Below are 24323 nucleotides of genomic sequence, written 5' to 3' on the forward strand. Positions count from 1 at the left end.
GAAAATTGAAAAACAGTTTTATGAAAAATACTGTCAGACCTCCTTGTGTTGAGCGGACTGTAGACTGTGGGTGACTTCAGTCTGGGGTTCTCGTTGCAGAGAGTGTATATGGTGGGGAAGGCAAACTCGGTGTTTGAAGACCTTTCAGTCACGTTGCGGCAGCTCCGTAGTCGCCTGTTTCAAGAAAACTCCGTTCTCAATTCACTTCCCCTCAATTCTCTGAGTAGGAACAATGAAGTAAGTAGTGCCCTTGTTGAATGAAAAGATAAATATCATTGTTAACTTTCCATTCCTTACGTTACTTTGAAATGTTAGAATTTTTAGAAAATAAAAAATCATACAGATTCACTGCTGGAGTAAATTGTTTTTTCCACTGGTGTAATATTCTTTTTGGGGGTGGGTGGGGGACGACGTGTTTACTGGGGAATGAACCTGGGGGTGCTTAACCACTGAGCCACATCTGGAGCCTTTTTTTTTTTTTTTTAAATATTTTTAGTTGTAGGTAGACACAAGACCTTCATTTTGTTTATTTAGTTTTTTTATGTGATGCTGGGGTTGGAACCTAGGGCCTCACACATGCCAGGCAAGCGCTCTACCACCGAGCCCCGCCCCAGCCCTGTGCCCTTTTTATTTTGAAACTAGGTTTCACAAAGTTGCTTAGGGTCTCATTAAATTGCTGAGGCTGGTCTTGAACTTGGAATCCTCCTGCCTCAGCCTCCCGAGTTGCTGGGGTGACAGGCATGCGGACCACACCTGGCTCATGGTGTAATCATCTTAATGATCTCATGAGTATACCAGTCCTTGCTGTGAATCGAGCTGTAGTAGTGTTATATTCTAGTGGCAGGGTTGCCCCTGTTCATCCACACAAGCCAGGAACTGCAGTGTCTCCGTGGAGGAGCTGTGTCCACCTGGTAATGTGGGAGCTGGCATCATGGCCGCTGCCAACGTGTTGCCAGGTTTTTCTCATTCATTCTGGACACTGCGGTGGAAGGGGCACCCCCATCTTTGACTGCTGTCCTTCAGCTTCATCGTCTGCTTTTGCACCCTTGTAATCACGTGGCATGCCACCTTTGTGACGACGTCCACCATTTACCTACTTTGGGCAACCAGAACCACTATTTTCCATTGTCCAGTATGGAGAGTATTCAAGGGGAGTGAGCATGCTGGCCCGTGGCGGGATATCCTGATGCCCTGAGGAAAAACCACAGTGGAATTCAGATGATGGATCATGGTTCTGTCAGAAATATAGCTGTTGAGTGGCAGTCACTGTGTTAAGGGATGGCCACTACCTTTCTGTTAGGAAGCAGTGTTTTACATGCAGTTTTGTTCTGGTGCTGTGGGTGGCGCCCAGGGCCTCAGGCATGCTGGGTAAGCGCTCTCCCACCAGCTGCACCCTCGCCTGTGTACGCCTTGTCAGTTGCAGTGAACCTACCAAAGGGGGGGAAATTATATAATTTTACTTATGGGATTAATATTTGTAATAGCCTGTATTTTACTTGATAAATGGCAAATATAGACCTGTAACGCATATTTAAAATAATGTTCATTTTGGGTTTTTTTGGTCTCTGAAGGTTGACCTGCTGTTTCTTTCGGAACTGCAAGTGCTACATGATATCTCAAGTTTGGTAAGTAAGCTGCTTGAATTTTTCAGTTCCATTTATTCTGGTGTCTATAAACTCCTTCACTGATAGTGAACCCAGTTGGAAAGCATGATATGTATGCCCTAAACCAGGCATGGCAGTGCACACACACCTGTAATCCCAGCTACTTGGGAGGCGGAGACAGGAGAATCACAAGTTCAAGGCCAGCGTGCGCAACTTAATAAGATCCTGTCTCGACAAATAAAAAGGGCCAGTGACGTAGCTCAGTAATAGAACACTTGCCTAACAGCTGTGAAGCTTTGGATTCAATCCCTGAAAATGCAGAATAAAAGAAAGGAATGTCTAGATTTAAGACCCCATGAAAATTGAGAAATTAGTAGTGGTACTGGGCATTCTAAACTCATGTGAGCGTGAAATTATTTTTGCATTTCTCCTTTTAGAGGAGACAGTATGTCCTCCACAAAATAGTCTTGGGAATAAGAATACCCTGGCTGGAGTTCCAGCTTGGGCATTGATTCCTACATCTGTAGCTTTGTGTTGAAAAACAAGAAGTAACAGTTGGGATAAATAGTACTGTCAACCAAGTCGAGAAGGAATACATCTGTCTGAAGGGCTTCTTTTTTTTTTGAGTTACTCATCCTTGTAACTGAAATAGAAATTCTTACCTCTTTGGTAGCTTGTGAAGTTGTTTCTTAAACTTTTTCAGCCAGTACTGGGTTGAGGAATCGGGAAGTTCAGCGCTGGGGATCTGTGAAAGTGGCAAGGGAGGGTTTGTGGGGAGTAGCGGCTGATGGCTCACTAATTCCTGGGATCAAACTGGTCCAACCAGCTGTTCCTTGTGTGCTTCCCCATAGTTGAGTTTTTAAACTAAGCAGTTGTGTTTAAAAAAAAAATTGTGTGCAGGGCTGGGGATTGACCCCAGGGTCTCACACATGCTAGGCAAGTGCTCTATCACTGAGCTGTGTGCCCAACCTTTTTTTATTCTAAGACGGTCTCAAGAAGTTTCCCAGGCTGTCCTCAAATTTATAATCCTCCTGCCTCAGCTTCGCTTGTAGCTGGATTATAGGCATATGCCACCGCACCTGGTGTAAAACTAACAATTTTGTTAGATAGGGCAGAGGGGTGGGAGGGGAAGGAGGGGGCATGGGGTAATTAATGATGGTGGAATGTGATGATCCTTATTATCCAAAGTACAGGTATGAAGACACGAATTGGTGTAAATATGCTATATATATATACCAGAGATAGGAAAACATGTGCTCTATATGTGTAACAAGAACTGTAATGCATTCCGCTGTCATATATAAAGAAAAAAAAAACTTTGAAAAAAAACCTAACAATTTTGTTAAGAACTTTTATTGAATATTCAAGGAGTTCTGTAAGTGTTCCCCAAAATAAGACTTGGGTGGGATTTATCAGAAACTCCCATTTAAACCAGTTCCCCGTTACCACCATTTTAGACCACAGGCCGTGGGCACAGCTGGGGTACTGTGGTAGCCAAGTTTATTTAGGTGTGAAACTTGAATCAGCTGTTATACACCACACGTTATCTGTCACCTTTTTTTATTTGTCCTCCTCAGTTGTCCCGTCATAAGCATCTAGCCAAGGATCACTCTCCTGATCTGTACTCACTGGAGCTAGCAGGTTTGGATGAAATTGGGAAACGTTACGGGGAAGACTCTGAGCAGTTCAGAGATGCTTCTAGGATCCTTGTTGATGCTCTGCAAAAGGTAAACTTCAGTGTCAGACGCGAGGTCGGAATGTGACATTTCACTTTTTGCTCTTAATGGGAAAATCTGCTTTGTGAGGACACTTTTTCTTGTGTGGGGGGGTTGTTTGTGGTGCTGGGGATCCATATGAAATGCCGTTGAGTGAGGTCTTGACTGCTTGGAGGGTGTTCTAATTATAGTGGCCAAGAATAAAATAGGGTCAAAGGTATATATTGGGCTACCTCTTTCTAATGCTGGCAGGGACAGTATTAGGAAATGATTGGTAACTATAGCATGATATATATTTTTTATTCTGGTAAAGTATATATAACGTAAAATGTAACCATTGTAGCCATGTTTAAGTGGCATTAGATACAGTCCTGTGTTCTGCAACCGTCATCATCTCTAATAAAACGTTTTCATCTTTCCCAATTGAAACTCTGTGCCCATTAAACACTATCAGGTACTGAACTAGAAAACCGAGCACAGCAGACACGCAGCCAATGCATAACAAACGCCTGTTCTCTTCTGCCCTCCACGTTACTCACCTATAACTCCTCAGTGAGGCTTCCTGCGTAAATCTTTGTAGACATTTGTGATTAATCATAGACCACTTAGGAACATCTCTTCATTTCCCTTTCCTACTTCCCTTCCCCCAGTTTATATGCCAACAAGTTCAGTCTCTTAAAGTAATCTTATTTTGAGCATTTGAATATATATTAAAGCTCAACACTTTTCGAATATTTCAACATAATCAAAATCTTTAGTCTTGCCTATTTCAAGACATAGCATATATCATGATCCAGTAGGTAGGAATATGTTGTCAAAGAACAGAAGCTTTACACATAATTTAAATGAGTTTGTATTTGACTTGCCACAGAAAATGATGGTGACGCATGTTAATTATCTTGGTTTAGCCATCCCACAATGTGTGTGTACTTTATTTATTTTTGTGTACTGGGGATTGAACCCAGGGTGCTCTACCACTGAGCCACATCTCTACCTTTTTTGAAACAGACTCTTGCTCAGTTGCTAAGGCTGGCCTCCAACTTGCAGTCCTTCCACCTCAGCCTCCTGAGTCTCTGGGATTACAGACGTGCATCATCATGCCTAGCTGTATATATATCTTATAACAAATATTGCATATGATAAATATCTATCCATGGGTTCCATATCTGGAGATTCAACCAAGGATTGGAAATATTTAGGGAAAAAACGTGCATCTGTGCTGAATGTGTACAGACTTTCCCCCTTGCCATTATTCCATAAACAACACAGTCTATTAACACAGCATGGACACTGTATTAGGTATTATAAGGAACCAAAAGAAGATTTAAAGTATACCGGAAGCAGGGCACAGTGGCGCACACCTGAAATCCCAGTAGCTCAGGAGGCTGAGGCAGGAGGATAGTGAGTTCGGAGCCAGCCTCAGAAACTTAATGATGTCTTGAGCAACTTAGTGAGACCCTGTCTCAAAACATAAAAAGGATTGGGGATATGGCTCAGTGGTTATGCACCCCTGGGCTCAATCCCCAGGACAAAAAGAAAAGTAAGTAGGTAAGTATACGGGAGGATATGCGTAGGTTCATATGCGTTGGTAAGTATACGGGAGGATATGCATAGGTCCGTATGTGTTGGTAAGTATACGGGAGGATATGCGTAGGTTCTTTACAGATACTACACCATTTTATGTAAGGGACTTGAACATCTGCACGTTTTGCATTCCCAGGAGGGTCCCGGAACCAGTCCCCCACAGGTGCTGAGGGATAACTATATACAATTTTTGTCACTTAAAAATAAAAATGGGGACTGGGATTGTGGCTCAGTGGCAGAGCACTTGCCTAGCATGTGTGAGGCACTGGGTTCGATTCTCAGAACCACATGTAAATAAGTGAAAAATAAAGGTCCATCAACAACTAAAAAATGAAGACAAAACATATTGGAGATTCATCACAATGTTAACAACTTCCTTTTAGTTTGCAGATGACATGTACAATCTTTATGGTGGGAATGCAGTGGTAGAGTTAGTGACTGTCAAATCATTTGACACATCCCTTATGAGGAAGACAAGAACTATCCTTGAGGCAAAAGAAGAGGTGAGCATGATTTCTTTTGAAAATATTAAATCCTCTGTCACCTCTAGGTGACATGAATGGGCCGTCAGTAAATCTGAAAAACAATTTCAGTTCAAATATTCATTGATTATTCACAAGGTTCTGTGCTTTAGCCAATAATACTCAGTCCTTTGGGGCTACCATCAGATACTGTAAGAATTTGAGTTAGGGATAAAAGTAAATCTGCCAGGGCAGTAAGAGAGTTCCAATATTGGTATGTACAGGGGACATCAGCAGTCACTGAGGGCGTGGCGGGGTGCTCTCAACTGATGAACTCTGCTCTTTTAGAAGGAACACTGTCTTGGCAGCAAAATCCCTTATTTCTGGAATCCTCCTTGTGTAGGTCTTTAAAATTTTGGTTTACCGCCGTAGTTTTTTGGTATGGATCTTGCTTTGAGTTTAAGCATTTAGAGCGAGAGGCGAGGTTGCTGGCTGTGGAAAACTGTGTGTGTCCATGATCTTAGACAGATATATGGCTTCAGGGAATCTGGGGGTGGGAAACGGTGGTATAGACACTCTAGATGCCACGTAGCCAAGAACGTTATTTACGGTTGGCCTCGTCACTTACTGCCATCAGCTCCCTAGTCACTTCTGTACCCTTCAGACCCATGTCACTCCGTTTACAGATGGCAGGGAGAGACCTGGGGTGAGAGGGCTGAAGCTGATGCCTGCCAAAGGCAGTCTGGAGACACCGGCTTTAGATTGGTTTCCTGTGTTTAAGACACATAGCAGGCCAGACAGACGCCCTGCTTACCCCGCAGCTGCCACCAGTGTCTGCTGTAAGGCATCTAGAAGCACAGGATGAAAAATAAAAAGCCTTTTTAAGTGCATAGCTCAGCTCTCAAAAGGTAAAGGAGATTTTTACAGGGTAAGCAAAGAAGCAGGCCAAACTAAGGACATCCATCAGGGGCTGGGGAGGCCCTGGGTTCAATCCCCAGCACCAAAAAAACCAAAAACAGAAACCAGGTGAGGAGCCTCTGACTCCCTGTGGGGGAGGGGATGAGGACTGACACCTCCCTATAAAGCTGGGGACCTTGAAAAAGCTGTGCCCTCCTGAGAGGGGAGACTCGTGAACATTCTGCCTACCAGCAAAGGCCACTTGAGCTCCGGGTGGCCAGTCTGTTGGGAGTAGAGATGTTCTCAACAACAGGGCCCCTACCTGTGGGTGAGGGACTCCAATTTGTGTCACCTGCCGTTCTGGGAAGCCCCAGCCAAGAAATCAACAGAAAACCTGGTCCCACGCTGGTGAGACCTCCACAGCACGTAGCTGAAGTAAATGTGGAATCTCTGACAGGGTACACCCTTAGTACAAGTCACAGGGCAGGGGAGCCTTCCCGGGTACGATCCCCAAAGTGAACTCGAGAAATTGTAACCCACGGGCAGAGCTGATACACCATGAGAACAACAGCAAATAGCGGAATCAGACCCCAAGACCTTCAGACAACAGCAAATGAGGAGAAGCCACAGAAAATGTCTAAACTGATTAAAGAAATGGGAGCTGACCCCGAAAGCAGAGCCTTCAGATAGATTTGAATTTAATGGGAAAACTTGAATAATGCCACGGTAGGCCTGCCCAGTTTACATGAAGTGACTCCAGAGAGAAGCCATCTTGAAGAAGGCCCCAGTTTTGGAGTTTGAGCATTCACTTGTGTAGAGCTGAATTATTGTGTCTCCTGTGATGTGCTAGGCTGCCTTTACCTATCAGTTCTTTTAATGCACGACTTGAGTTTCTGGGAAAGTAGCCTCTCAAATGACCAGATGTGCTATTAGGGGCAAGAGCGAGGTAAGGTCAGATTTGCTTTATCTACGAGGTTGAGTTAGCGCTTCAGGTATGCCGTCTAAAATCTCCAGAATTTTCTTATTTGTAAAACTGTAAGGGACCCAAAGGAATCCTTTGCAATGGGAAGTTGGCATCAAACATTCCTTGGAATGTCATTTCGTCTGGTCACCTGCCTGTCGTCCCTGTTCATCACTCTCCTGCATCCAGTCTCTGGCCTGTTCACAGAGAAGAAGGCCTCACGTGGGCTTGCTTTCTAGAGCGCTGATGGAGATGGTGTAACATTAGGTTGCAGCAAAGACTGTGCAACCCTGTCAGTGAGCTGAAAATCACTGCAGTGTGCACTTCGGCTGGGTGTGAGCCTGCTGTATCAAATAGAAACCAAAGACGGTCTCGGGGTGTGAGGTCCTTGGCCTCAACTCTAAGCTCCCGCAGGTAAACACAGGGTCTGTGCCCCCATCCCCTCCTCCAGTTGAAGTCACTGTCTTCTGTTAGCGTAAGGGGACAGCTAAGAACAGTTCAAGGAATCGTTTGCCAAGTGCCCACGATGTACCAGGGCCTGGGGTGGTAGAACAGGCAGAGCTCTGACACCGTCTGCCAGGTACCCTGCCCTCCTTTCTGCCACCTCACTACGCTGCCACACCCCAGTCTGTCTCCCTGCTTTTCAGCTGTCCCTTCCCAGATCCTCCTGTACACTTCATCATCACCGTCATCTTTTCTAAAGGAGACCCTGATCACGAGGCTGGCTTCCTGCCTGAGCCGTGTCCTGTCTTCTCGTTGCTGTGGGCTCAAAGCCAGGCCCCCATGGCTTGCCTGCATTAGCTTTGTCTCTTGTTATAGTCCTGCTCTTTATTTTTTATATTCATTTTGTTTTTCCAGTGTTGGGGACCAACCCCAGGGCCTCCTGCAGGACAGGAAAGCACTCGGCCCCTGAGCTGTCCCCAGCCCCGGCCTACGCTTTATGTTCTTTAGCCACAATGAACCAAGTTGCCCGTGTAGTTGAAGAAGCCTGTTTTCCTCTTTTAAAAACATGAAGGTGCTCGTTCTTCCACAGCTTGTAACATATTTGATATTATTTAAAGAATACAAATGCTGAACCCCTGTCCCCTGGAGTCCCCCACCCCCACCCACAGTGACTCGGCTCCTGACCACGGCAGCCACCCCGTCACTTTCCCTTGCAGTTTGACTCTGTGCGTATTTATCCTTAAAACAGAGTTGTTTGGTTTTGCCTGTTTCAGTTTTGTACACATGGAATCCTACCTCATTATTTTTCTGTGTTCTTTACTCAGTGTTATTTTTCAAAGTCACACAGACTTATGAATAGAGCAGGAATCAGTCCCCTCACTGCTGTGTCGCCCACTGTACGGCCACGTCCCCGTACCCGCCCAATGTGTGGCTGATGGCTGCACAGGCTCTCGGTTCACTCATGGACTTACCCGGATGGCAGGATACGCCTGCCTTCAGCTACACCGGGTTTTGCCAGTTTCTCAAGCAGTTGGACCAGTTTACACTTCCACCCATGGTGCCAGTGTCTTCTCCCTGAAGACTCCCCTTCCTGGTTCCACCCAGTATAAGTAGGTTGTAGGCCACTTGTGGATAAGTGTTTGCTAAACAGCGAGTCACACACACTAAATTAGGATAATGTTGTATCTTAAAATTTAATTTTCTCTTTCCTTTTCTTCATTGCAGAAACCAGCCAGTCCCTATAACCTTGCATATAAGTATAATTTTGAATATTCAGTTGTTTTCAATATGGTACTTTGGATAATGATTGCCTTGGCTTTGGCCGTGATCATCACCTCTTACAATATTTGGAACATGGATCCTGGATATGATAGCATCATTTACAGGATGACAAACCAGAAGATCCGAATGGACTGAGCTCTCCTCAGCCACACTTAGGCTAAGGGTTTGGAAATTGGCCATTTTATTAAAATATATCTTTTAGTGTGGTTTAAAGTAGATAGTATACTTGATTAAAACAAATAGCAAATTTTGTTCTCTATTTTGTATGCGCCTGTGATGTTTTTTTTAAAGTGACTTCTAGTATTGATGTGAATCAAATGATGTAATAGATTCCATAATATGCTTGAATATCATGATATAGCCATTTAATAATGTAATTTCATTCTGTATAATAGATTTGGAGAGATGCACTGAGAGACATGTAAAACACTTAAGAGTAGCTTGTTATTTATGTTGGGAAAATGCACTGAGTTTTATTAGAGCAGCTTATGAATGCTTAACTTCCTTATACAGAATAGATGAAAATTATACTTGGGTTCTCATATACTATGAACCATTTGTAAATGTCTTAATTTGATGTAAATATCTCTGAAAACAAGAGCAAAGGTTTTTAACTTAAAGCAGCCCTTTCAAATACTGGATGTGCTTATGCAGTCGCTTAGTTTTGGAGCTGATTGACAGGATAGCTGTTTTTATAACCTCTCCTGCAAGTTCGGTGATGTGCATGGTCTTGTAGGGGTATTAAAAATACTACATTGCTTCAAGAGGAGACACGTGGAGTTACAGATGCTTGTAATTAGATACTCAAAAGCAGATCTTTGGGGGACATCTTGAGGCAGGAATAGAAAATATTTTTATTTCAGTAACTCTTCCCCCTGTGAATCTACTATGGTTTGTGGTACAACTTCATTCTCTAAGATATTAAGTGAAGTGGATGATTTCTGCTTTTCATGTGGAAGTGGACCAATGTCTTTAAGGAGTGATAAATAAAGTTAATGATTCCAAATTTGTGTCATTTCAATACTAAATCTGCATGGTACAAACCTAACAGGCGTTCTTCTTTCCGTCAGTACTGGCTGTTTGTTATACACATGGGATCATGCTGGGTTTTTTTGTTTTTTTTTAACATTTGTGTATTCTCACTGCCTCTTGAGATTCCACACCAGTGTAAGGAAGACTTGTTATTGAACTTATATAAAATACATGGTAAAATTCACACCTGCCTATGTTGGAAAGGCTTAAATCTTCCTATAGCATTTTTGGTTTTTTTGTTGTTGTTTTTGGTACCGGGGATTGAGCCCAGGGGTGCTCAACACTGAGCTACATCCCCAGCCCTTTTTGTTTTTTTATTTTGAGACATGGTCTCAATGGGCCTCACTAAGTTGCTGAGGCTGGCCTGGAACTTATGATGCTCCTGCCTCAGCCTCCTGAGTCCCTGGGATTATAGGCGTGCGCCACCATACCAGCTTTCATATAGCATTTTAAAAGATAAATAAGCAATGAATTGGTTAGAATATGAAGAACTTTTAAAGGTAAATGCCTCCGACTATGCTTTTATTTCCTAAAAGACACATAGAATTTTTCAATTCACATTTATTTATTTATTTATTTAGTGCTGGGGAGTGAACCCAGGGGCACTTAACCACTGAGCCACATGCCCAGCCCTATTTTGTATTTTATTTATTTAGAGACAGGGTCTTGCTGAGTTGCTTAGGGCCTTGCCAAGTTGCTAAGGCTGGCTTTGAGCTTGCGCTTCTCCTGCCTCAGCCTCCAGAGCCGCAGGGATTACAGGTGTGTGCCACTGTTCCTGGCTAAATTTACATTTATGTAGCCAACTTATTTTGTGAGTGTTGCAGTCCTTCCCCTGTGAACTCTCCTTGTGTTAGTACTGGCTATTTCTGTCTCTTCTGTGGAAATACTAGATCATGTCTAAATAACGTTGAGTTTGGCAAGTTTGACAAAATGGGCCTATTTAGTTATTTCCTATCATTTATTGTGGGCTGCTTTAGAGAATGACTTGCTAAAACTCTACAGTGGAGGGAACTTTTTCTTTTTGCCTCTCATTAAAATTTAAATAATAGAAAAGTCTACATTGTTCTAAAAATCAATCAAGTGTTCTCCACCCCTAACCCTGTATCGGGTTTATGGGAATGAAAGTTTTTCTGGAACCCAACAGAGACTGTGTACAGAAACAGGGATTAGTCATGCTGCAGGGTAGTTAGAATCCATTTTTCTTTCACAAGTATCTTATATAAACATTGCCATAGAAGTTAGATTGTTATGATTAAATATGAAGTAAACCAATGCCTTTGTAATTTAAAACTGATGAGACTTTAAGTTCTAGGGGAAGAAAAAAAATTAATTACATGACAGCACTAATCCTTATAGGGTAAATGGTATCAGCATCCCTCTATCTATGTTAGGCAGAAAGCAATTAATTAAAATAAATGTTCTGCCAAGATTATTATACCTGTTGCTGATGATTTGCTCTTAAATTAAGTCTAATTTGTTCAGGAACATAAATCACAGTGTCAAGACTTGTGTGAGAGGCAGGAAAGGCAGACTCATGGCAGATTGTTCCAGTGACATTGAAAGAGAGAACCTAATCTTTCCCATCTTACTGGTGTAATATTCCAGGTTTATAGAATATTCGAGATTCTACATGGAATAAAAATTGCTTGGGGCCTGATTCTACTAGGAATAATATACAATTGATCTTAGTTAAGAAAGTATGGGCCAGGCACAATGGTGCAGGCCTGTAATCCCAGTGGCTCCAGAGGCTGAGGCAGGAAGATCGTAAGTTCAAAGCCAGCCTCAGCAAAAGTGAGGCCCTAAGCAACTCAGTGAGACCCTGTCTCTAAATAAAATACAAAATAGGGCTGAGGATGTGGCTCAGTGGTTAAGAGCCCCTGGGTTCAATCCCTGGTACCAAAAATAAATAAGAATCCTGTGTAGAGCTGGGATGTGACTTAGTGGTAGAGCAATTGTCTGGCATGCGTGAGGCCAGGGGGCCCATCCACTGCAATGCACTGCAAAAAAAAAAAAAGTAGAATCATGCACACAGATAGGAAATTTCCAATTCTGAAATACTCTTGAAATACAAAATTAGACTTGACAAATGAAAAGAGATTACATCATATCTTTTTGGATGGGAACACACAATATCTGTAAAAGGATTCTCCAGAGAACACGTGCACACACACACACATTTATTTTAAGGAATTAGTGCACATGATGAGGCAGGCCAACAAGCTGAAATCTTAGGCAGTATTTCTGTTACAGTCTTGAGCAAATTCCTTAAAAATATAACAGTCATGCTATGGGTAGGGTAACTCGGTGGGAGAGCACCTGTCTAGCATGGGCAAGACCCTGGGTTCCATCCCCAGAACTGCAAATAAATAACAAAAAAAACCCACTAGTCCTTGGAATAAGGGCCCACCCTACTCCACTATGACCTCATCTTTAATGACATCTGCGTGACCCTATTCTCAAATAAGATCATTGAGGTGGGGCATAAAACTTTTAACATAATAAACAAAAATAATAAAAATATTTTTATGGAACCAGACAAGTTGACCCTAAAGTTTATATGAAAAACTAAGAAAACACTGGAAAGAAAGAGTTACACGGGTAAACCAGCTCTAACAGAGAAGACACTAGAAAACATACTAGAAAACCCCTCTGATTGACCCATTCTGTCCCCTCATCCCGGGTGTGGAACACTATTAAAAAAAGAAAAATAACTTGAAATGATAACTTTGAAACAATTATTATATTTTAGAGACCAATTCTTTTGAAAAAACAGGTGAATGATTAGGGCATTTGAGAATTTATATACATAAGTTTCACAGATATATGAAAATACAAAAGGGTACGTAAGCTCTAGATTATGATTTCCAATCTAAATGCATCTATGTCCATTTCACTGAAATATTTGCTGGATTATAAACTTGGGATTTAATTAATTAAAACAGTGTGGTCCTGTTGCATTAGGAGATAAACCACATGAGATTCCCCCAAACTTTCTTTTCCATTTTCCTCTCTAGCTTCTAACCTAGAAGAGAAACATAGGACTCTTGACTTTCTGAGTTTGACTTATTTTGCTTAATACAATATTGTCAAGTTCCATCTATTTTCCTGTGGATGACATATTTTATTCTTTATGGCTGAATAAAACTCCATTGTGTGTATATACCAAAAAAAAAAAAAAAGAAAAGAAAAGAAAGAAATAGATGAACCAGTGGCATACCATTTCTCATCTATCCAATCAGCAACCATTTTGTACCTTGACAATATATTCTGTTGAGAAGGCTGTAACACTCTTGTACGCTGTTTGTGGCAATATAAAATGAGGGCAAATTTGCAAAATCAAATGTATTTACTCTTCGACTCAACAGTATCATTTTTAGAACTTTATTCTTAAAATATGCCTATAACAACAAGACAACCTATATATAAGGATATTAAGCATTACATAGTAATAGTTAATAATTGTAACAGGGTACTGGTTAAATAAGCTGGAATGCATCCACCCAATAAATACTATATAGCTGTACCAAAAGGAAGGAGGAAAGGAAGGGAGAAAAGAGAAAAGAAAAAGGATATATTAAGCGAAAAAAGTATATTCTGGGGGCTGGGGTTGTGGCTCAGCAGGAGAGCACTCGCCTAGCAAGTGCAATGCCCTGGGTTTGGTCCTCAGCACCACATAAAAATAAATAAATAAAATAAAGGTATTATGTCCAACTACAACTAAAAAATAAATATAAAAATAGTATATTCTGTTAACTTTTGTGTAAGGAAGGGGAGATAAGGAAGCATTCATGTATTTCATTTTGTGTAAGAAATGCAGGAAGTGAAAACAACAGAAAATGAAGTTGGTTCCTCTACAGTGTGAGGGAGATGGGATGGAGTAAATGGGGGGAATGTGCTCTCAGAGTGAACGGCTCTGTACCGCTTGATGCTCGAGGGGCTCACACTGTCCCAAGTTGGGCCAATTTGAGCATCAAAGTTAAGAGGAGCGTGAAAGAGCATAACCCAGCAAACAAGCTAGGAATCCGTGACACCGACAGCTCAATGGTAAGGAACTGAAGGGGCAAGAAGGGAGGCTCCCTTCTCGGTGGGTGAAGGCTGGGGAGGTGGAAAGCCATGACTTTCAGTCCATCACGGTAAATATCTGTTAGTCAGCTTTGTGTTGCTGTGACCAAAATACCTGAGCAGAGCAAATCTGGAGGGAAACTTTATTTTGGTTCATGGTTTCAGAGATTTAGGCCATGGTGAGCCCAGTCCACTGCTCTGGGTCCAAGGTGACGCAGAACATTATGGAGGAAGGATGCAGCGGAGGGAAGCTTCTCAGGACATGGCAGCTGGACAGTGGAGAGGGAGAGAGAGAGCAAAGAAAAAGGGCGCAGGGAAGATGGATCCTTCCAGGGCACCCCCGGGGACCCAGCTCTCCAGCCACGCCCCATGTGCCTACAGTCACCAGCCAGCCAGCCAGCCCACTCACACCAGGATGGCTGGTCAGGTCAAGACTCTCTCGATGTGATGGGCTCACCTCCAGACTTCCTGCATTAACACAGGAGGTTTGAGGGACACCCCGCATCCAAACCACAGCAATATCCATTAGATAGGGATCACTGGTGAGTGCTCACCCCAGGAAACAGGAAGCCTGGCGAGAGGCCTATCCACTACCGATGGCTCATTAGGAGCTAAGGGCTGTTCCTGCAGCAGTGCCCACGCAAGGCCGCGCCCCAACTGCGTGAAACGTCCACTCCAGATGAGGAGTTGAGAGTCGTGTGCTTCTGAGAAGGGTAAGGATTGCTTTTACAATATTTGGCTGACACAATGAAAATGGCATCCTGGCATTTTTTGGTAAATGGATGGAACTGAAGCCTATCATACTAAGTGAAATGAGCCAACCCCAAAAAACCAAGGCCAAATGTTCTCTCTGATATATGGATGCTAACATCCGGCAAGGGAGGGGGGATATAGTTAAGTTCACTGGATTAGATATAGGGGCCTGAAGGGAAGGGGAGAAATAGGAAAGACAGTGGAATGAACTGGACAGAACTCTCCTCTGTTCATATATGAATACACGACCAGTGAAACTCCACATCATGTACAACCACAAGAGTGGGAAGTGATACTCCATGTCTGTATGATATGTCAAAATACACTCTACTGCCATGTGTATCTAAAAAGAACAAATAAAAAAATTCTTTTTTAAATTAAGAAAAATAATAATATTTTGTCTGAGATAGTATACCCTGAATGTAATGGTGAGGAAACATCAGGCAAACCCCAAATGAGGATCAGTCTATAAAAAACTGTACTCTTCAAAAGTATCAATGTCATAAAAAACACAGAAAGGCTGAGGAAATGTTCCAGATTAAAGGGGACTACTAACTGTCCCACATGATACTGTGCTGGATCTTGTATTGAAGAAAAAAATCCCATAAAGGACATTATTGGGACAATTGGCAAATCTGGAATATGGACTACAAATAAAATATTGTATTAGTATTACATTTCCTGAATTGGATAACTATTATGGTTATGTTGGAGGAGATCTTTGTTCTTAGGAAAGGCATGCTGAAGTATTAAGGAGGAAAGTAGAATGATATTTGCAACTTACTCTCAAAGGTTCAGTTTAAATAGTAATGTGTGTTTGGAATACACACACACACACATACAGATACATGTATCTGCATATTTATCTGTGTGTACACGTACACATCAGCAAAGAGAATCAAACAAACATGGCAAGCAATGTTTAAATGTAGTTGTCACAGTTTGTTCTGTGTCAGCTTAGTTAAGGCGGAGCCATGTTTTCCAGAATCCTCTATCTGTATGGTTCCGTGTAAGAACTGGCTCTCAAACTAAAAAGCTTCTGCAGAGCAAAAGAAATGATTAAGAGCTTGAAGAGAGGGCCCACAGAATGGGAGAAAACCTGGGCCAGGTACCTAGTCCTCCAGTGAGGGATTAGTATCCAGAATGTACAAAGACCTCAAAAAATGTAACACCAAATAACCCAATCACTAAGTGGGCAAAAGAACTAAACTGAAACTTCTCAAAAGAAGAGATACATACAAATGGCCATCAAATATATGACAAAACTGTTCAACATCTGTAGCAGTCAAGGAAATACAAATCAAAACTACATCTCACTTCAGTGAGAACGGCAGTCACCAAGAACACAAACAACAATAAATGCTTGCAATGCTGGGATCGGTACATTTGCACATTGACTAGTACAACCATTCTAGAAAACACAATGGAGATTCCTCAGAAAACTAGGGGTGGGCCAGGTGTGGTGGTGCATGCCTATAATCTCAGTGGCTTGGGAGGCTGAGGCAGGAGGATGGCAAGTTCAAAGCTGACCTCAGCAAAAGCAAGGCACTGAGCAACCCAGTGAGACCGTGTTTCTAAATAAAATACAAAATAGGACTGGGGATGTGGCTCAGTGGTTGAGTGCCCCTGAGTTCAATCCCTGGTAGATCCCCCCCACCTGCTAAAAAATGAGGGATGGAACCACCATATGACCCAGCTATCCCATTCCTTGGTATTTTCCCAAAAGCTCTAAAATCACACACTGCAGCTACACAGCCACACCAATGTTTACAGCAGCACAATTCATAATAGCTAAATTTGGGAATCAACCTAGATGCCCATCAATAGGTGAATGGATTAAGAAACTGTGGTATATATACACAGTGGAGTTCTACTCAGCCATGAAAAAGAATGGCGTCATGGCATTTTCTGGTAAATGATTGCAACTAGAGACCGAGAGAAATTACCCAAACTCAGAAACTCAAAGTTGGATGTTTTTTTCATATGTGGAAGTTAGAGTAAAATACAGGAAAGGGGGAGGGAAGGGTAGGATAACGTAGAAGCAATCAGATGTCAAGTCGCAGAGGAGTGAAGGGAGGTCTAGTAGAGGAAGGAGGAGGGGTAGAGGAGGCAGGGCAGTTGGAAAGGGGGGGATCATGAACTGAAGTGCATTTCCATGGATGATGAGTCTGTCGGGATGGACCCAACTACTATGTATAGGTGTAAAGCTCTTAAAAAAAAGTGTGTGTGGGGGAGTGCTCAGAGACCCCTGGGAGGGATGAGCAGAGCGGAAAGGAAGCGTTACTCACAAAGGCAGTCACGGCCAAGGGCAGGAGACAGCTGCGGAGGCGAGGGCAGGCTCCGGCTTGCTCTCCTTCTCCTCTCCTCCTCATCTAGCTCTTGACTCCCAGGGACCAAGAGCACCCCCGGGCAGCCCACGCCAGCCCCGGATCAGGGCCCCAAGCTCTGCTTTGGCCTGTCCCATGGATTGCCTGGTGCCTCCCCGGACCCTCCAAGTCCCGCTCTCGGACACAGCACATCCCCAGCTCCTTCCTCAACCTTGTCCCAGTCCTGCGCGGCAGGGCGACGTGGGAACTGCAGCCATCTGAGCGCTGACAGGCCGCGGCTGCGCATGCGCGCGCTGGCGCCCAGGAGCCCTGCTTACTGACGCTTCTCTAGAGAGGCTCGCGGGGGCCGCCAGGCACTAGTGAGAGACCCGCGGGTCGCAGAGGCAGGAGGCCATGCAGTGGGGACACAACAATCCCCCTCTAGGCTAAGTGCAATGAAGTCCCCAAGCTGTGTGGGCTGAAGTCCCTGGGCTGCTGATGATCTTACAGCCCCAGAAGGAACGCGGAACGCAGCCTCAAGAGAACTGCACTAAGCCCCAGCCTGGATGTACCCCAAACTTGCTAAGAATAACAGGAAAAGCCCCTCTGTGCCTGGGGCTCCGCCTTTGGGAATTATCCCTCTGGGCTGTGGTGCCACTAATACAGTGTTGCTGGCCGGTCTCGGTGTCCTGGCCCTCATTTCCCCCGCAACACCTGGAACTCGGTGGCTCTGCCTCCCGGGGGTGGAGGGATGGGGTGGGGGGGGGGGAAGCTGATGCTGATCTGAGTGAAGGGTTTGGGGGAGTTCTCTGGATTATCCTTACAACTTCGTTGTGAAATATTTCCAAAGTAAAAAGCTTCAGAACTGGGAGTGGACATCACTTGCCTAGCGATACATGACATCCTGGGTTCCAAAATTCCCACCACCACCCCCAAGAAAGTCTTTCAAAGGCAAAATTCTATATTTTTATATATCTTTCTAAGATTTTAAATACTGGACGATCTTCTCACTAAATGGCTAAAAGAAGTTTTTACTTCTGGTGCAAAGACTAGGTATCAGAAATAGGCAAACCTATTTCCTATGAAAGGGTGGCAGAATATGCCACTTCAAAATGTATCACTTTGACATAGGGATTACTCAAGCTAAAGGCATCTGATGAACAGCAGATCCAAAAGGGCCTTGTAATATTACCCCTCTGTCCCCCCGGAGCAGGAAATAAAACTCCCATGTGAGCCAGGCCTAGTGGTGCATGTCTGTCATTCCAGTGGCTCAGGAGGCAGAGGCAGGAGGATCTCAAGTTCAAAGCCAGCCTCAGCAACTTAGGAGGCCCTAAGCAACTCAGTGAGACCCTGTCTCTAAATACAATATAAAAAGGGCAGGGGATGGGGCTCAGTGCTCTAGTGCCCCTGAGTTCAATCTCTGGTACAAAGAAAAAAAAAAAAAGAACTGGAGATGGGGCTCACTGGTTAAATGCCCCTGGGTTCAATTCCTGGTACAATAATAATAATAATAATAATAATAATAATAATAATAAAATAAATAAGTAAATAATTTGAAAACCCCATGTGGGAGACACCCTGCCTGTACCAGGAGAGACCTTTTCTGACAGCCACAACCAACAGGCTTCTGCACAAGCAGACCTTGTTAAAATAATTCTCCTCTTCCTTTGGCCTCCCCACTTCAGTTTACCTGTCTCCAATCGCCTCTTTTTGTTCAGCCTGCTCCAAAAGCACGCAGCTCTGGATGGTTCTTTGGGGTCTTCATTTCCGTGCAAGGGCGCCTGGGTCAAGTAAACCTTGTCCCCAGTTTGTATGCTCTTCCTGTTAATCTAGCTGATGTCACCTCAAGTCTCAGGCCCAGCTGGGACTCCAAGAGGGGAGGAGGGGAGGAGGGGAGGAGGGGAGGAGGGGAGGAGGGGAGAAGGGGAGGAGGGGAGGAGGGGAGGAGGGCCAGGGTAAGAGAGGGGTGGGCAACCTCCTGCTTGTTTCCCCCCTTGACCTGAGCGGTCAGGGGCCTGAGGACGTGTGACTAGGGCAGAGAGATGACATGAAAGATCAAAAGATGGACAGGAAGCAGCAGCCATTCCCCGGGGCTGAACACAACCGATTCCTTCCCCACTTCAAAGCGGAGGGACCCAGGCCCCAGGAGGACAAAGCAAGGGGCGTTTTACAGTGAAGACAAACGGAGGTACAAGACCCCGATGCACGTCTTCGCCCTTACAGCTGCTGGAGAAGCCCCCGGCCTTGGCCCTCACCACTCACCGCACTCACCGGAGGAAAACAGCAGAGAACACCAAAGAGTGGAGTCAGGGCCGCAGATGGCTCCAGAATGACTCTGAGCAGTGTCTGAAAAGAGCAGAGCCAGTACACCCGCCTACTGTGTCACTCATCCAGCTGTCTCGGGCCAGTGCTGCTTCATTCCTTTGGTGGGACTGCAGAGCCATCAAGGCAATCAGCAGAGCACGTGGCGGAGGAGAAGAGTTTCAGAAAACACTGAAACCCTTGCGCTCTGTCCTCCCAGCCATGATTCGGAATGCGTTTTTGGAGAGGCTGGCCAGGGTTCCCGAGAAAACCCAAGGAAATACATTTCTGATTTTTATGGTCTTAAAAACCACAAGACAGGAAATCATTTTTTTTTTTTTATAAAAAGTGAAATGCTGTTATCATTAGAGTAATAACTTGATTCAGGCAAGAATCATCAATGACTTTTACAACTCGTGGGTTAGATGTTGGATGAGAAAATTGGCATTTTAACAGTCTCCAAGTTATCTCCCCACAGATCACTTATTAATGGTAAAGGGGAAAACACTGAATTTACCACGGAGAAAGCTGCTAAACACCATTTTAACATCTGAATAATAAGCAGACAGACAGACATCTCGGGCTTCCTGCCCTCAGAATACATGGTCACTTCCCATGGCCTGGCTGTCCAAAGTGAACACCCCGAAGGTAGGGTCCCAGTCCACTTGGGATGCTATCATAAAATACTTAAACTCAGCAATTTATAAGCAACAGAAATGCATCCCTCATGGTTCCGGAGGCTGAGAAGTCCAAGATCAAGGCACTGTCAAGTTTGCAGTTTGGTGAGGTGTCTCTGCTTCCTAGATGGCGCCCTCTTGCTGTGTGCTCACATGGCAAAAGGGACAGACAGGGGAAAAGGGGCTAGAGTGGCCCCTTCAACATTTTATAACGGCATACCTCTTAATATTGTCACCTTGGGAGGTAGGTTCCAAAATATGAAGTTTGGGGCGAGACACATTGAGATGAGAAAAGTAGGCCTCAGGAAACACCAAATGATCCCGAGTTGAGGGACATTCTTTCAAATTGCAGTCTGGAAGAAAATGTCACAATGTCACAAATCAAAGAAAGGAAGAAGAAGTGTTCCATATTAAAGGAGACTAAAGAGGCATTACAATGTCTTGTGTGATCCACTCTGGATCCTAAACTAGAAAAACAATATTGGGTCAACTGGCAAAATTTGTGGATTGAAGATGGTAGTACTATATCAACAGTAAATGTCTTGATTCTGATGGGCATATTGTGGAAATATAAAAGAAATCTGTGAATGTCTATTTCTTAGGAAATACACGCTGATGTTTTATTTTCTTTTTTCTTTTTCTTTTTTTGGTATTAGGGAGTGAATCCAGGGGCACTTAACCACTGAGCCACATCCCTAGCCCTTTTTTGTATTTTATTTTGAGACAGGGTCTCACTGAGTTATTTAGGGCCTCACTAAGTTTCTGAGGCTGGTTTTGAACTCACAGTCCTCCTGCCTCAGTCTCCAAAACCGCTGGGATTATAGGCATGTACCATTGCACTCAGCTAACATGCTGAATTTTGAAAGAAATATCCTTATGGATACAGGGGAACCAAAGAGAATGTAGCAAAATGTTAATGGCTGGTGAACCTAGGTGAAGAGTATATGAGAGGTTTTTGGAGAACATTTCTTGCTTTGTTTTAGACTATTCCAACTATTGCCCCAGTCTGAAATTATTTCACAATAAAAAGTTTAAAAGAGGGCTGAGGTTGTGGCTCAGTGGTAGAGCACTCACCTAGCACATGTGAGGCCCTGGGTTCTATCCTCAGCACGACATAAAAATAAATAAATTAAATAAAGGTATTATGTCCATCTACAACTAAAAATATGTTTTTTCTAAAAAAGTTTAGGGCTGGGGCTATAGCTCAGTTGGTAGAGTGCTTGCCATGCAAGCACAAGGCCCTGGGTTCAATCCCCAGCACCACACCCTTGCACACAAAAAAAGTTTAAAAGAACAATTAAGGGGCTGGGGCTCAGTGGTAGCGCATTTGCCTGGCATGTGTGAGGCACTGGGTTTGATCCTCAGCACCACATAAAAATAAATAAAATAAAGGTCCATCAACAACTAAAAAATAAAAATAAAAAAATAAAGAACAGTTAAAATGCAATCTCTTGGGATTGGAGGCATAGTTCACAAAATGTAATCTCTCTGGTCCACTGTGCACTGGAACTCACTGCAGAATCATGTAGGCCCAGGATTGTTCATGTCCAACAGGAAGAAAATATGTGATGATACATTGTCAAGACTAGGAAAAGGTATGAATCTATCTTTGTATTTGCTTGTCTTCTCCCATCTTTTTCCTTTTAAGGATGATAATGAACTTGACAGCCATGTTCATGTTCGTATCTCATAGTTGAGTCACACAGCGGGGTTCACGTTTAAAAGGCAGCACAAAGAGTAAAAATGCCACTTCCAATAAGATCAATGGTAAAGTAATATTATTGAAAATAATGATAAATCCCTACCTGTTTCGTCTCATCTACTAAAGAGGGAGAAACACACGGCAGGCTGATCCATCTGCGGGGAGGGACAATTAGGACAGCATTACTGCTGTTCTCTAAGCCTAAAACTGTTCTGTCACTCCCTACCTTTAGTTCAGACAGGTAAAGTCCGTGATAGTTTGGTTCATTCCTACCTCTGCACCCTTCTCAGCTCACCTTGGACACTCCATTGCTTCTCTGTCTTCCTTCAACTGCTGGCCAGGTTCCATTATGCTTTACCTTCCCTTCCCAGAATAAGTCTGCCCCTTCATCATAACTGCACAATCAAAAACTCTCACAAGGCACAAACTCTATACAAAGGCTACACAGTTGCACCCTGGTGTCCAAGGATTGGTTCCAGGACCCCCCATGGATATTAAACTCTGTGTATACTCAAGACCCTCATGTAAAATGGCATCATATTTGCATAGAACCTGCACACGCATCATTCCATATATATTTTTAATTTTTTTTTAAAAATTGGGGACAAGGTCTCGCTAAGTTGCTGAAGCTAGCCTTGAACTTATGATCCTCTTTCCCTAGCCTCCCAAGTTTCTGGGATAACAGATGTGTACCACTGGGCCTGGCTCATCCTCTATCCTGTAAATCATGTTTAGATGACATAATACCTCATATACTATAATGACATAGCCACATCCGTATTTATAGCAGCACAATTCACAATAGCTAAGCTATGGAAACAACCTAGGTGCCCTTCAGCAGATGAATGGATAAAGAAAATGTGGTGTGTGTGTGTGTGTGTGTGTCACACACACACACACACACACACACATACTCAGCCATAAAGAATGAAATTATGACATGTGCCAATAAATGGATGGATCTAGGGACTATCATGCTAAGTGAGCTCCTCAAAAACCAAAGGCCAAATGTTTTCTCTGATATGCAGATGCATGGATGCTGACACATAATACGGCAGTGTCGGGGGAGAGAACAGAAGTTCAGTGGAGTAGACAAAGGGGAATGAAGGGAAGGGAGGGGTGGGAATAGGAAAGACAGGAGAATGAATCTGACAGAACTTTCCTCTGTTCATATATAAATACAGCACAGTGAATCTCACCATCATGTGCATCCGTAGGAAATTAAATTTAAAAATAACTATAGGTAAATGGGAAAAAGATCAATAGAGGGAAGAGAGCATGGGGAAGGGGAAGAGGAAAGAGAGGTGCTGGGGTCTGAATTAAATAATATATTCCATGCTCGTACAATTATGTCTCTTATGGTTTGGATGTGAGGTGTACCCCAAAAGCTAACGTGTGAGACAAAGCAAGAAGGTTCCGAAGGTGCTGGAATTGGGGCTCAGTGGTAGAGCACTCACCCCCGGCATGGGGGAGGTGCTGGGGCCGATCCTCAGCACCACATAAAAGTAAATACATAAAATAAAGGTATTGTGTCTATCTACAACTAAAAAGAAAAAAAGTAAGAGAAAAGGTTCAGAGAAAAAATGATTGGGTTATGAGAGCCTTAACCCAATCCATGAACCAATCCCCTGATGGGATGAACTGAGTGGTCACTGAAGAGGGGTGGGGTGTGGCTGCAGGAGGTGGGCATTGGTGGGTGTGGATCTGGGGTGTATAATTTTTTTCTAATTCTTTTTATTATTTTTTCTTTAAACAACTGCCAAGATTGAAACCAAAGATAAATAGAAGGCACAACAGTTTTTGCCCTGGTTGTTATTTGGTTAGGGGGATTTTTCTTCTTTTTTTTTTTAAACAAATACAAATGAAATATGAAAAAACTCTACTTCAAAAGAATCTAACAGTTCAAGAAAAGCCTATTAATTGCATTCTAGACACTTAAAACCTATCTCACAGTTTAAATTTCAATGGTAAAAACAGTAGGTTTTAGAATTATTTTGTGATCACATATCAAAAGGAAAAAGTTCTATTAACACCTTTCATTCAGTTTTTAACCACATCAGGGAGAAATCAAATGTCAAATTTTCCAATGGCAATTTTTCCACATCAGAAGGTAATCGTAAGTTTCAAAAAATAAACAATTTGGATTTTTCCTGCCTCCAAAGTGCTTATCAAATCCTCATTCCTCGCAGGCTTTGAAACACGTAGAAAATAAGTAAGAAATATTCCAATGAATGAAACATACCAAATGTCAGTAATAAGCAAGACACATTCCTTTGGGGGAAATGGCTTTTTTTTTTTTTTTAATTCCAGTCTGTATATGCAAAGCAAGCAAGGAAATTCAGTCTTTTCGTTTTTTCTTCTTTAAAAATTCGTTACTCCTAAAATAGCGTTCCACAAGACTGGAAGTGAAGGACTAAAAGGCCAGGAGAAGGGAAAAGGGAGGGAGCACACACCATTAACACAAAAAGAAGTAAAACTGCACAAACTTAAGCAGTTTATAAGGCTGGTTGAAGAAATTCACCCTTCTGCAGAAGCTGGGGTTT

The 24323-nt window shown here is 43.2% G+C and overlaps 1 protein-coding gene across 1 annotated transcript in view; it reads left to right on the forward strand.

Annotated features, from left to right (window-relative positions):
* Atp6ap2 (ATPase H+ transporting accessory protein 2) overlaps positions 1-9953 on the forward strand; it is a 28390-nt gene extending 18437 nt beyond the window's left edge. Inside the window, exons 5-9 of the mRNA XM_027927339.2 lie at positions 100-237; positions 1572-1625; positions 3182-3331; positions 5287-5406; positions 8891-9953. Coding sequence (XP_027783140.1) covers positions 100-237; positions 1572-1625; positions 3182-3331; positions 5287-5406; positions 8891-9082 — 654 coding nt within the window. The 3' untranslated portion in view covers positions 9083-9953. The remainder of the gene's footprint in view (positions 1-99; positions 238-1571; positions 1626-3181; positions 3332-5286; positions 5407-8890) is intronic.
* The last annotated feature ends 14370 nt before the right edge of the window (positions 9954-24323 follow it).

The sequence above is a fragment of the Marmota flaviventris genome, chromosome X (assembly GCF_047511675.1).
Source record: "Marmota flaviventris isolate mMarFla1 chromosome X, mMarFla1.hap1, whole genome shotgun sequence".
NCBI classification, from domain to species: Eukaryota; Metazoa; Chordata; class Mammalia; order Rodentia; family Sciuridae; genus Marmota; species Marmota flaviventris.